General features: G+C 51.5%; 1 protein-coding gene across 1 annotated transcript; it reads right to left on the bottom strand.

Annotated features, from left to right (window-relative positions):
• Nucleotides 1–1,653: 1,653 nt before the first annotated feature.
• rhbdl3 (rhomboid, veinlet-like 3 (Drosophila)) lies at nt 1,654–14,553 on the bottom strand. Its single transcript, XM_078401917.1, has 7 exons — nt 14,432–14,553; nt 10,612–10,836; nt 8,393–8,541; nt 6,571–6,683; nt 3,403–3,503; nt 2,681–2,741; nt 1,654–1,925 (listed from the first exon to the last, which is right to left on the bottom strand). The coding sequence occupies exons 2-7, from the start codon at nt 10,834–10,836 to the stop codon at nt 1,654–1,656; spliced, it is 921 nt and encodes a 306-aa protein (XP_078258043.1). The 5' UTR covers nt 14,432–14,553.

The following is a 14,553-nucleotide window of genomic DNA, read 5'->3' as shown; positions in this document are numbered from 1 at the left end:
TATTTACAGAGTATGTACATTATAAGGTAATATGAACCGGTGTTAATCTGCACTTGGACACCAAGGTACGGAGCAGGTGAGCATTAATAAAACGTATAAAAGGCAGACGAGCAGATAGAAATATAGAAAGTAGGTGGAGTAGGCCATTCGAGCCAGCATCGCCATTCAATATGATCATGGCTGATCATCCAAAATCAGTACCCCGTTCCTGCTTTATCCCCATATCCCTTGATTCCATTAGCCCTAAGAGTTAAATCTAACTCTCTCGTGAAAACATCCAGTGAATTGGATGGTGTGTTTGGGCCAGTTTCTGTGGCCCCGAACAGCCTACGGATATTAATGGTGTTCGCGGTAGTGGCATCTCTCTGTTCAAGAGACTACAATGCAACATTGTTAGGTGCAGAGTTTTAGAATGAGTTACTTCCACCTCTCCTCTCTGTCCTGGAGCTGGAGTATAACGTTGCAGATGGTTCCCAGAATGGGAGGCTAACTCTAGGAGTAGTCTTTGGTCACTGACATCCAAACCACTGCATGTTCCATTAGCGGTGCAGCCACTTGCCTTCTGTAGTCCCCTCTCCCACCAAGGCAAGATGCAACCGCTTAACTTCAACTTAGAATGCGGGAGTCTCCTTGGACCAGACTGACGTGCGACTGGGCAGAGCTTCGACCAATCTACTTGCGGGGAGATGGACCGTTTAACGCCACAACGAGCTGCCTCCTCCACCTGTGCACCCAACCTGAGGATCTACTGGAGATGCTTCATACCTTCAGTCTTCATGGAGTCAACAATCCCCTTCTGCTCGCTTAGAAGGGAAGGGTGGGCACGTGTGATTAAAAAGATAATTCAGCATCTTCGATCAATTATCAACAATGGTTCAAAACAAACCCAGGATGGGCTTGTGAACTGGAGCTCCAGAAGGTATCTAATTCCTTATCAGATGCTAGTGTGGAACAGCTCAGGTCACATCTCGCTATGACAGAGTGCTGGAGTAACTCAGCGGGTCAGGCAGCATCTCTGGAGAACATGGATAGGTGACGTTTCATAGAGTGCTGGAGTAACTCAGCGGGTCTAGCAGCATCTCTGGAGAACATGGATAGGTGACGTTTCATAGAGTGCTGGAGTCACTCAGCGGGTCAGGCAGCATCTCTGGAGAACATGGATAGGTGACATTTCACAGAGTGCTGGAGTAACTCAGCGGGTCAGGCAGCATCTCTGGAGAACATGGATAGGTGACGTTTCACAGAGTGCTGGAGTAACTCAGCGGGTTAGGCAGCATCTCTGGAGAACATGGATAGGTGACGTTTCACAGAGTGCTGGAGTAACTCAGCGGGTCAGGCAGCATCTCTGGAGAACATGGATAGATGACGTTTCATAGAGTGCTGGAGTAACTCAGTAGGTCAGGCAGCATCTCTGAACATGGACAAGGCGACTTTTCACACTTGGATGCTTCTTTTGACTTTGACCTAGAACGTCACCCGATCAACGCTACTTCAGCATTGGGTTTTTTTCTGGTGAACCAGCATCTGCAGTTCCTTGCGTCCACATCCCGCTTTGGTGAGGCGGGGTTGAATCAAATCACAATCCACTCACGCATCCCGTGTACATTTGTCCCATTGTTTGAATCAATGGAGGAGGGTCCTTGGTCACCTGGGCTAGGCTGGAGGGAGCAGCCGACTGTCCAGGAGACCGTAGGCAAAGATGTTCCAGAGGACGGCGAAGGAAACGAAGATGAGGTAGACGATGATGAAGATCCACCAGATGGACTGCTCGTGGAGCTTCTGCTCGTAGTTCCTGAGGATCACCACCCCTAGGGTGATGCCCACCATCACACCCCCCAGGTGGGAGGCAAAGCTGGGGTGGGCACAGGACGGGTGGGCGGGCGGGCGAAACCGCAGCCAGACCGCACGGCCAAACTCCAGGCTCACTGCAAAGCAAAGACAGACCTAAACCTCCACAGCCCCCACGACCACCAGCGAGACACAGAGTCCTACAGCGCGGAGAAAAAGAATAGGCGACGTTTCGGCTCGGAAACCTTCTTCAGACTGAGAGTTTGGGGGGGTCTGGCGGAGGGAGGAGAAACTGGAGGCGAGAAAAGGTCAGAACAAATCAGGGGGCCAGCAACAGATGACCCCAGGAAGGGTGGAGCCCACAATGGTCCATTGTTGGCTGGGGAAGGTGAGATAGTCTTAAGGCTGCCATGCTGGAGGAGTGGGGGAAGAGACATTGTACGGTATTTGGATGAAGAGCCAGACACAATCCCTGTCCCTGCACTTCACGAGCTTGCATGGATCGCTCTGACCTTCAATCAGGCTCTGACGACGCTGAGCTGAAGGTAGACACAAATGTTTCCGCTAGTGGGAGAGTCCAGGACCTGAGGGCATAGCCTCAGAATTAAAGGACGTTCTTTTAGGAAGGAGATGAGGAGAAATGTCCTTAGTCAGAGGGTGGTGAATCTGTGGAATTCTTTGCCACAGACGGCTGTGGAGGCCACAAGTCAGTGGACATTTTTAAGGCAGTGATATATTCTTGATTTGTACGGGTGCCAGGGGTTATGGGGAGAAGGCAGGAGAATGGGGTTAGGAGGGAGAGATAGATTAGCCATGATTGAATGGCGGAGTAGACTTGATGGGCCGAATGGCCTAATTCTACTCCCATCACATGACCTTATGACATACTTACTACAGATCATGACTATTCCCATCCGGAAAAGCTTGAACTGACATCTCATTCCGGACCAATTCTGGAAAAAATAAAACAATGATGAGTTTAAACGTTAGAGATGGGGGCGGCACGGTGGCGCAGCGGGTAGAGCTGCTGCCTCGCAGCGCCAGAGACCCGGGTTCCATCCTGACCATGGGTGCTGTCTGAACAGAGTTTGAACCTTCTCCCTGTGGCCGCTTGGGTTTTCTACGGGAGGAAACCGGGAGAATCTGCAAATTTCATACAGACATCACCTGAGGCCAGGATCAAACTGGGGTCTCTGGCGCTGTAAGTCATTCTTTGATGCGGATCTTGAAAGCTATCAGCGTTGGCCTGTTAGAAGCATTGGAGGCTGGCGTAGGGTTGCCAACTGTCCCGTCTTAACCGGGACATCCCATATTTTGGCTAAATTGGTTTGTCCTTGTCCCGTAGTAGGCCCAGGGGGCGCTGTAGGCCCGGACAGCCGGGACAGTGTAGGCTAACAGAGTGCATTCAGGAAGCAGGGCCGAGTGTGTTAACCTTATGGAGGTTGCGTAGCAACCCGCCTCCCAGGCCGGGCGGCCACCATTGGTGGAGCGGGAGCACGCGGCCGCCGGCTGGGTGACATCATGTGGGGCGCGGGGTGGCAATGTCACCTTGTCCCATATTTGGGAGTGGGATAGTTGGCACCCCTAGGCTGGCGTGCAGATGTGTCGTGTTACCATGACAATGTTGGCCAGATGTGCAGAGATGAGGGCGTAGACTCCTCCCGAGGACCCGACCACCGGGGCTGTCATGTCAGCCACGGACGCTGCCAGTGAACCTGAGGGCAGAGGGGAGAGGGTCAGACCACAGCCTCCAGCAGCCAAAGTCTCAGGCAATTATGTGCAGGAAGGAACCGCTGATTTACACCGAAGATAGACACAAAATGCTGGAGTAACTCAGAGGGTCAGGCAGCATCTCTGGAGAGAAGGAATGGGTGACGTTTCGGGTCGAGACCCTTCATCAGACATTCAATTATCTTGTTTTTCCATATCCATGGCCTGATTTACGTTTGGGTTTATTATTGTCACATGTACCAAGGCAGTGAAAAGCTGTGTTTTGCATGTTCTCCAAACAGATCAGATACTAATACATAAATACAATCTAATAAACTCAAATACAACAGGTAGATCAAAGGGGGAGATACAGAGTGCAGAATGTAGTTCTCAGCATTGTAGCGCATCAGCTCCACAGACAAAGTCCAATGTCCGCAATGGGGTCAAGCTGAATTGGACAGTACCCTAGCTTATGGAAGGGTCGTTCAGAAGCCTGATAACAGAGGGGGAGAAGCTGTTCCTGAGTCTGGTGGTGCGCGCTTTCAAGCTTCTGTACCTCCTGCCGGGCGGGAGCGGGGAGAAGGGGGAATGACTGGGGTGGGACACGAACACGGACACGGACACGTCTGTGATTATGTCGGCTGCTTTCCTGAGGCAGCGTGAAGTGTGGATGGAGTCGATGGTGGGGAGTGTGGTGTGTGTGATGGGCTTGGCTACATCTACAATGGTGGGGAGTGTGGTGTGTGTGATGGGCTGGGCTACCTCCACAATGGTGGGGAGTGTGGTGTGTGTGATGGGCTGGGCTACATCTACAACTTTCTAGTGGAGGTTTCTCGATCAGAGCTCTACCCAATTCACGCCGTCCACAGTATAAATTTACATGATAAAGGGAATAATGTTTAGTGCAAGATAAATTCTGATTAAAGATAGTGCGAGACTAGACCAAGACTACCTCTGTCTAATACTAGAGATAAAAGACTTTTTTAAATTAAATTATTCATAGTTATTAAATTTATTGAATTTGAACAAGGTTACTGAATATGATCTGTGTGTTGGGTTTGTGAGCCACTGCAAGTCTGTGTGTACAGGTTTGTAAGGCGCTGCAAGTAAGAGGTTCAGGGATCTGTGGTCGGGGTACATACAACAATTAAACACTCTGGACTCTCCAGGTGCTGAAGCTAATCTATTTCTGTCACCTTACAACGCTGATTGAAAATCGAGCGCCTCTTCTGTTCCGACTGGCCAGGGACATGCAGGGTCTTGCTGAGACCTTTATTGACAAATTGATGCAACTCGCTGGAGTGCTGTGTCAGCTTCCTCCACTCACCATTGATCAGCCAGTGGATCAATGCAGGAACAACCAGGCCAGCACACAGCCTGCTCTCATTCCAAAACATTTACACAGAATTATACAAGGCACAAGTAAACCATTCTTGATTAACTAAAGCACATTGGCGGCACTTAAACTCATGGTGGGTGTGTGTATGTGCGTGTGAGTGTGAGTGTATGTGTGTGTATGTGAGTGTGTGTATGTGAGTGTGTGTATGTGTGTGTGTGTATGTGTGTGTGTGTATGAGTTTGTGTATGTGTGTGTGTGTATGTGCGTGTGAGTATGTGTGTATGTGAGTGTGTGTATGTGAGTGTGTGTATGTGTGTGTGTGTATGAGTGTGTGTATGTGTGAGTATGAGTGTGTGTGAGTGTATGTGTGTATGTATGTGAGTGTGTGAGTATGAGCATATGCGAGTGTGTGTGTGTATGCGAGTGTGTGTGTGTGTGTGTGAGTGTACGTGTATGAGTGTGTGTATGTGAGTGTGTGTATGTGAGTGTGTGTGTGAGTGAGTGTGTATGCGTCCACTTTTTTTTCTCGTTTATTATATTGTTTACAGTGCATCACGTTTACATATTCTGTTGTGCTGCTGCAAGTAAGAATTTCATTGTTCGTGGGACGCACGACAATAAAACATTCTTGAGTTCTTAGTTGGGTTTATAGATGCAGTGTGGGAAAAGGCCCTTTGGCCCACCGGGTTCGTGCTGACCAACGATTACCCTGTGCACTAGTTCTATCCTACACGGTACATCCTACAACTTACAGAAGCCAATTAACCTACAAACCTGCACGTCTTTGTAGTGTAGGAGGAAACCGGAGCACCAGGAGTAAACCCACGCAGGTCACGGGGAGAACGTACAAACTCTGTACAGACAGTGCCCGTAGTCGGGATCGAACCCGGGTCTCTGGTGCCGTGAGGCAACGACTCTACCGCTGCGCCACCTTGCTGCTTCAGCCCATGTGTTTTCTCCTCTCTCCCAACATTCCCCATAGGTTTACCTGTGCTGTGCACCCCAGCTGAATGTGGGCACGGTGGCGCAGCGGGTAGAGCCGCTGCCTCACAGCGTCAGAGACCCGGGTTCGACCCCGACCTCGGGTGCTGTCTGTGTGTGGAGTTTGCACGTTCTCCCCGTGACCGCGTGGGTTTCCTCCGGGTTCTCTGGTTTCCTCCCACATCCGAAGTTTACAGTTTTGTAGGTTAATCGGCCGTGTGTAGGGAGTGGATGAGAAAGTGGGATAACACGGAACTGGTGTGACCGGGAAGATGAATCACAGCGGCAGAGACCCGGGTTCCATCCTGACTACAGGTGCTGTCTGTACGGAGTTTGTATGTTCTCTCCGTGGGTTTTCTCCGGGATCTCCGGTTTCCTCCCACATTCCAAAGACGTGCACATTTGTAGGTTAATTGGCTTGGTAAATGTAAAAATTGTCCCTAGTGTGTGTGTGTGTGTGTGTGTGTGTGTGTGTGTGTGTGTGTGTGGGATAGTGTGAGTGTGCGGGGATCGCTGGTCGATGCGGTCTCGGTGGGCCGAGGGGCCTGTTTTCGCGCTGTATCTCTAAACTAAACCCTGGACTATGGAAGGATGGTGAGGCGGAGGCAGGATGTTGTCGATCAGCAGTGCTAGGCCGAGGGTACCAGTCTCCCCCAGCTGCTCCTGTTTCTGCGTTAAGCTCGGGACGAGTGCCGGAGACATCGGAGCCAGGCTGAGCAGCAGACGTTGCCGGGCAACGGGACCCACGTTACCTGCCAGGGCTCCGGTGAGGTAGATGAAGCCGATACGAAGAGCTCCGTGAACCATCTCCAGCGGCACCCCCACCAGCAGCTGCAGCGTCACACTGAAGCCCAGCTGCACCACCCTGCAACACACATAGGCCACGACACTCTCAGTCAGTGTAGCTCCCCGCCCACCTAAACACAGGCCTCCCCTGCACCCTGCACAGGCCCCACCCTGACAAACACAGGCCTCCCCTGCACCCTGCACAGGCCCCACCCTGACAAACACAGGCCTCCCCTGCACCCTGCACAGGCCCCACCCTGACAAACACAGGCCTCCCCTGCACCCTGCACAGGCCCCACCCTGACAAACACAGGCCCCCCCCTCCTAAACACAGGCCTCCCCTGCACCCTGCACAGGCCCCACCCTGACAAACACAGCCCCCCCCTGCACCCTGCACAGGCCCCACCCTGACAAACACAGGCCCCCCCTCCTAAACACAGGCCCCACCCTGACAAACACAGCCCCCCCCCCCACACCCTGCACAGGCTCCACCCTGACAAACACAGGCCTCCCCCGCACCCTGCACAGGCTCCACCCTGACACACACAGGCCTCCCCCTCCTAAACACAGGCCCCACCCGGACAAACACAGGCCCCACCCTGACAAACACAGGCCTCCCCTCTTAAACACAGGCCCCACCCTGACAAACACAGGCCTCGTCCTCCTAAACACATGCCCCACCCTGACAAACACATGCCTCACCTAAACACAGGCCTCACCTAAACACAGGCCTCCCCCGCACCCTGCACAGGCCTCCCCTCCTAAACACAGGCCCCACCCTGACAAACACAGGCCCCATCCTGACAAGCACAGGCCTCCCCGTACCCTGCACAGGCCCCACCCTGACACACACAGGCCTCCCCCTCCTAAACACAAGCCCTACGCTGACAAACACAGGCCTCCCCGCACCCTGCACAGGCCCCACCCTGACAACACAGGCCTCATCCTCCTAAACACAGCCCCCACCCTGACAAACACAGGCCTCCCCCTCCTAAACACAGGCCTCCCCCACACCCTGCAGAGGCCCCACCCTGACAAACAGGCCTCATCCTCCTAAACATAGGCCTAAATACAGGCTTCATTCTCCTAAACACAGGCCAAAACAGACCCTTCTATGTACACATCCCGCACTGCTAATCAGGGGCCTTGCCCTGCTAGACATGGCTTTGCCTTGCCAAACACATCCCTTGCCCTACTAATTACAGGCTGAAACCCAGGCCTCTCCCTGCTAAACAGGCCTTGCTTTGCTAAATATACACCAAACCAGCCCCCCCACCCCCCCTCCAAACACCGGCCCCCAAGTCCTAAACGCAGGCCTCTGCTGGCACAGTGCGGGGGGGGGACAGTGTGAGGGGGACGGGGGGACGGATGGTGTTTGGGGAGGAGGGGGGGAAAGAGTAGGGGTGCCAACTTTCTCACTCCCAAATAAGGAACAAAAGGTGACGTCACCACCCAGCGCCCCTTGTGACCTCACCCAGAGAGTGGCCACGTTCTCCTGCTCCACCAATGGCGGCGGCCGCCCGGGCCTGGAGGCGGGTTGCCATACAACCTCCGTTATGCGGCGCCCGGGCCTGCAATGTCGGGGCCTACAGTGTCGGGGCCTACACTGTCCCGGCCTACAGTGTCGGGGCCTACACTGTCCTGGCCTACAGCGCCCCCCGGGCCTAATACGGGACAAGGGCAGTCCTGTGTGGGACAAACCAATTTAGCCCAATATACGGGGTGTCCCAGCTAATACGGGACGATCGGCAACCCTAGGGCAGAGAGAGAGAGAGAAACGGTACTCACCCCACGTGCACGAAGATGTAGCTGAGGTAGCGCCAGGCCTGTGTGCGTAGCTGGGGCCGGTAGATCAGTGGGCTCCTCAGGTATGACGGGTGGGTCACCTGTAGCACCCACTTGTCCAGCACCAGCCCGTAGTAGACAAAGACCGCAACCTGTGGGGGACAACACTCTGTCTCGCTGTTTGTAGGTTCGTGCAGAGATCAATGTGCAGGAATGGCGGGGGGGGGGGGGGGGGGTGGCTTGTGTAGGTGAAGGGTGGTGTGGCCGGGAGATGGACATGGACCAGGAGGTTCTAGCGGAGGGGGTCCGGGCCAGAGCTACCCACCCCCCTTCAGCAGATCATGGGTGATCTTGGTGGCGCAGTGGTAGAGTTGCCGCCTTACAGCGAATACAGCGCCGGAGACCCGGGTTCGATCCCGACTACGGGTGCTGTCTGCACGGAGTTTGTACGTTCTCCCCGTGACCTGCGTGGGTTTTCTCCGAGATCTTCGGTTTCCTCCCACACTCTAAAGACGTACAGGTTTGTAGGTTAACTGGCTTGGTAAATGTAAAAATTGTCCCTAGTGGGTGTAGGATAGTGTTAGTGTGCAAGGATAGCTGGTCGGTGCGGACCCGGTGGGCCGAAGGGCCTGTTTCCGCGCTGTATCTCTAAACTAAACTAAGCAGATGCCACTTGTAAGTCCTGGATAGAGTGGATGTGGAGAGAATGTGGAGAGAATGTTCCCACTAGTGGGAGAGTCTAGGACAGGGTCCTCAGAATTAAAGGGCGTTCCTTTAGAAAGGAGAGGAGGAGGAATTTCCTCAGTCAAAGGGTGGTGAATCTGTGGAATTCTTTGCCACAGACGGGTATTTTTAAGGCCTGTTTCCGCGCTGTATCTCTAAACTAAACTAAGCAGTGCGGGTGTCAGGGTTATGGGGAGAAGGCAGGAGAATGGGGTCGAGAGAGAAAGTTAGATCAGCTATGATTTAATGGCATAGTAGACTTCTCCTATCACATATGAACTTATGAACTGTAGATGCTGGTTTTATACCAATGACACAAAATGCTGGAGTAATTCAGCGAGTCCAGCGGCATCTCTGGAGATCACGAATGGGTGACGTTTCAGGTCTAGATCCTTCCACAGGTACAGAGTCTGAAGAAGGGTCCCAACCTGAAACATCACCCATTCCTTCTCTCCAGAGATGCTGCCTGACCCGCTGAGTTACTCCAGCATTTTGTGCCTATCTTAGCAGGAGAATGGGATTGAGAAGGACAGATGGATCATAAGGTCATAAGTGATAGCAGAATTAAGCCATTCAGCCCATCAAGTCTACTCCGTCGTTCAATCACGGCTGATCTATCTCTCCCTCCTAACCCCATTCTCCTGCCTTCTCCCCATAACCTCTGACACCCGTACTAATCAAGAATCTATCTATCTCTGCTGTAAATATATTCATTCTCTTGGCCTTCTGTGGCAAAAAAATCCACAGATTCACCACCCTTGGGTCATAGGTATTTATTCACAAAATGCTGGAGTAACTCAGTAGGTCAGGCAGCATCTCAGGAGAGAAGGAATGGGTGACGTTTCGGGTCGAGACCCTTCTTCAGACTGAGTCTGGAATTTAGAAGATTGAGGGGGGATCTTATAGAAACTTACAAAATTCTTATGGGGTTGGACAGGTTAGATGCAGGAAGATTGTTCCCGATGTTGGGGAAGTCCAGAACAAGGGGTCACAGTTTAAGGATAAGGGGGAAGTCTTTTAGGACCGAGATAAGAAAGTTTTTTTTCACACAGAGAGTGGTGAATCTGTGGAATTCTCTGCCACAGAAGGTAGTTGAGGCCAGTTCATTGGCTATATTTAAGAGGGAGTTAGTTGTGTCTCTTGTGGCTAAAGGGATCAGGGGGTATGGAGAGAAGGCAGGTACGGGATACTGAGTTGGATGATCAGCCATGATCATATTGAATGGCGGTGCAGGCTCGAAGGGCCGAATGGCCTACTCCTGCACCTATTTTCTATGTTTCTATGAAACGCCACCCATTTCTTCTCTCCTGAGATGCTGCCTGACCTGCTGAGTTACTCCAGCATTTTGTGAATTAATACCTTCGATTTATACCAGGATCTGCAGTTATTTTCTTATTATACCCTTGGATCATAGATCAGGCATAGATCATAGATTGAGTGGCGGAGGGGACTCGACGGGCCGAATGGCCTGCTTGTGCTGCTACGCCGGGTGAACTTGCCTCCAGGAGGGTGATGGTGATGATGAACCAGGGCGGTGGGCAGCCGGTGTAGGTGTCGTAGTACCAGCGCCGGTCGGCGTGGCGAGGCAGGGTCTCGTACGCCACGTGTCGGACTAGCCGCCGTCCCAGGCTCAGCCCCCGCTCGTCCAGCAGCGAGTCGGACGCCCCTCTCCCCTTCCCCCGCTGCACGGCACGGCGAAAACTGCTGGAGCGCTTGTTGCTCATCTGCAGTTACATACAGTACGGCACGGAACAATAATCAACACTGTCAGCAGGAAGGACCTGCAGATGCTGGCTTAAACCGAATGGAGACAACATGCTGGAGTAACTCAGAGAGTCAGGCAGCATCTCTGGAGAGAAGGAGTGGGTGGGGTTTCGGGTCGAGACCCTTCTTCAGACTAATGCCGGGGAGATGGCGGTACCTAGATACGGAAGTGTAAGGTGTGAAAACATGACAAAGGGAATGGAGATCACGGAAAATGTAGAATAGATCATTAGCTGGGAGAAGGTAACAACATAGCAAACAGAGATAAAATGTGGTCGGAGACAGTAGGACTGGTCGGAGAAAAGGGAAGGGGGAGGGGTTAGAGAGAGAGGGAAAACAAGGGTTATTTGAAGTCAGAGAAGTCAATGTTCATCCCGCTGGGGTGTAAGCTGCCCAAGCTAAATATGAGGTGCTGTTTCTCCAATTTGCACTGGATCTCACTCTGACAATGGAGGAGGCCCAGGACAGAAAGGTCAGATTGGGAATGGGAGGGGGAGGGGGAGTTAAAGTGTTTGGCAACCAGGAGATCATGTCCCAGCTACGCTAGTCCCACCTGCCTGCGATTGGTCCATATCCCTCCAAACCTGTCCTATCCATGTGCCTGTCTAACTGTTTCTGAAACATTGGGATAGTCCCAGCCTCAACTACCTCCTCTGGCAGCTCGTTCCATACACCCACCACCCTTTGTGTGAAAAAGTTACCCCTCGGATTCCTATTAAGTTCAGGGAGTTTATACATAGAATAACAGATTCTTTGGAGTCAAGTTATAAACTGGAATCTAATCAAAGATTTTGGGAGTTTATATATAGAATAACTGATATCCAGGAAGAGTTACAGCTGGAATCTAATCAAGAGATTCAGAGGATTTATATATAAAATCACAGATATCCAGGAATGACTCATATTTAGTTTAGTTTAGAGATACACTGTGGAAACAAAGAAACATAGAAAAATAGATGCAGGAGTAGGCCATTCGGCCCATCGATCCAGCACCGCCATTCAATGTGATCACGGCTGATCATCCAGAATCAGTACCCTGTTCCTGCTTTCTCCCCATATCCCTAGATTCCTTTAGCCTTAAGAGTTAAATCTAACTCTCTCTTGAAAACATCCAGTGAATTGGTCTTCACTGCCTTCTGTGGCAGAGAATTCCACAGATTCACAACTCTCTGGGTGAAAACATTTTTCCTCCTCTTCATCCTAAATGGCCTACCCTTTAGTCTTAAACTGTGACCCCAGGTTTTGGACTCCCCCAATATCAGGAACATTTTTCCTGCATCTAGCCTGTCCAATCCATTCAAGAATTTTATATGCTTCCATAAGATCCCCTCTCATCCTTCTAAATTCCAGTGAATATAAGCCCAGTCGACCCATTCTTTCATCATACGTCAGTCTCACCATCCCGGGAATTAACCCGGTGAACCTACGCTGCACTCCCTCAATAGCAATAATGTCCTTCCTCAAATTAGGAGACCAAAATTGCACAAAGTACTCCAGCTGCGGTCTCACCTGGGCCCTGTAGAACTTCAGTAGGACCTCCTTGCTCCTAAACACAGATCCTCTCGCAATGAAGGCCAAAATGCCATTAGCTTTCTTCACTGCCTGTTGTACCTGCATGCTTATTTTCAGTGACTGATGTACAAGCGCACCCAGGTCTCGTTGCACCTCCCCTTCTCCTAATCTGACACCATTCAGATGATAATCTGCCTTCCTGTTATTGCCACCAAAGTGGATAACCTCACATTTATCCACATTATACTGCATCTGCCACGCATCTGCCCACTCACCGAACCTATCCAAGTCACCCTGCAGCCTCATAGCATCCTCCTCGCAGCTCACACTGCCACCCAGCTTTGTGTCATCCGCAAACTTGGAGATGTCACGTTTAATTCCCTTGTCTAAATCGTTAATATATATTGCAAATAACTGGGGTCCCAGCACCGAGCCTTGCGGCACCCCATTAGTCACTGCCTGACATTCTGAAAAGGACCCGTTAATTCTGACTCTTTGCTTCCTGTCTGCCAACCAGTTCTCTATCCATGTCAATAATCTTAAATGTTCCCAATACCATGTGCTCTAATTTTGCACACTAATCTCTTGTGTGGGACCTTGTCAAAGGCTTTTTGAAAGTCCAGATACACCACATCCACCGGCTCTCCCATATCCACTCTACTTGTTACATCCTCAAAAACATTCCAGAAGATTAGTCAAGCATGATTTCCCCTTCATAAATCCATGCTGACTTTGACCGATCCTGGCACGGCTTTCCAAATGCACTGCTACAACATCTTCACCTTCAGCCCACCAATTCCATGCCGACCTTAGATACTAGCTCTATGTTATCCCACTTTCTCACCCAGTCCCTACTCACTAGGGGGCAATTTACAGAGGGCAAATCGACCTACAAACCCGCACGTCTTTGGGAGTGTGGAAGGAAACCGGAGCACCAGGACGAAACCCACGCGGTCACAGGGAAACGTGCAAACTCCACACACACAGCACCCGAGGTGAAGAGAAAATGCAGGTCCCTGATGTGTAGAGAACATGAACAGGAGACGTTCTTCAGAGTGATAGGTGGATACAGATGATTAATTGAAAAATACAGCAAATGCAGAAAAATAGGGCGGCACGGTGGCGCAGCGGTAGAGTTGCTGCCTTACAGCGCCAGAGACTCAGGTTCGATCCTGGCCTGCCTGTGCTGAGTTTGCATGTCTCCCTGTACTAGGTTAATTCCCGGAATGGCGGGACTGTCGTATGTTGAAAGACTGGAGCGGCTAGGCTTGTATACACTGGAATTTAGAAGGATGAGAGGGGATCTAATCGAAACGTATAAGATTATTAAGGGGTTGGACACGTTAGAGGCAGGAAACATGTTCCCAATATTGGGGGAGTCCAGAACCAGAAGACACAGTTTAAGAATAAGGGGTAGGCCATTTAGAACTGAGATGAGGAAAAAACGTTTTCAGTCGGAGAGTTGTAAATCTGTGGAATTCTCTGCCTCAGAAGGCAGTGGAGGCCAATTCTCTGAATGCATTCAAGAGAGAGCTAGATAGAGCTCTTAAGGATAGCGGAGTCAGGGGGTATGGGGAGAAGGCAGGAACGGGGTACTGATTGAGAATGATCAGCCATGATCACATTGAATGGTGGTGCAGGCTCAAAGGGCCGAATGGCCTATTCCTGCACCTATTGTCTATTGACCACTTGGGTTTTCTCCGGGTGCTCCGGATTCCTCCCACACTCCAAAGACGTGCAGGTCTATGTGTCAATTGGCTTTGGTAAAAACGGTCCCTGGTGTGTGGGATAGAACTAGTGTGAGTGGGTTATGGATGGTCGGCGCGGACTCGATGGGACGAAGGGCTTGTCTCTCTGAAACTAAAGCTCAGCGAACACATCACTCTGAAGAAGGGTCTCGACCCGAAACGTCACCCATTCCTTCTCTCCTGAGATGCTGCCTGACCCGCTGAGTTACTCCAGCGTTTTGTGATACCTTCTATTTGTGCCAGCACCTGCAGTTATTTTCCTACAAAGCTCAGCGTTGGTCGGTCTGTCACTCACCAAGTTGACAAAGTCCTGGTAACAGACCCTGCCCTGCGGGCTGCCGTCAGCCAGAGCCAGGAGCACCTCCAGCTTGTGGGCCTCCAGCTCTGAGCCTCGAGACCGCAGGAGGCCGCAGAACG

This window comes from Rhinoraja longicauda, chromosome 6 (genome assembly GCF_053455715.1).
Source record: "Rhinoraja longicauda isolate Sanriku21f chromosome 6, sRhiLon1.1, whole genome shotgun sequence".
NCBI classification, from domain to species: Eukaryota; Metazoa; Chordata; class Chondrichthyes; order Rajiformes; family Arhynchobatidae; genus Rhinoraja; species Rhinoraja longicauda.
Note: the sequence above shows the minus strand (reverse complement) of the source record. Positions and strands in the feature narration are given on the sequence as shown.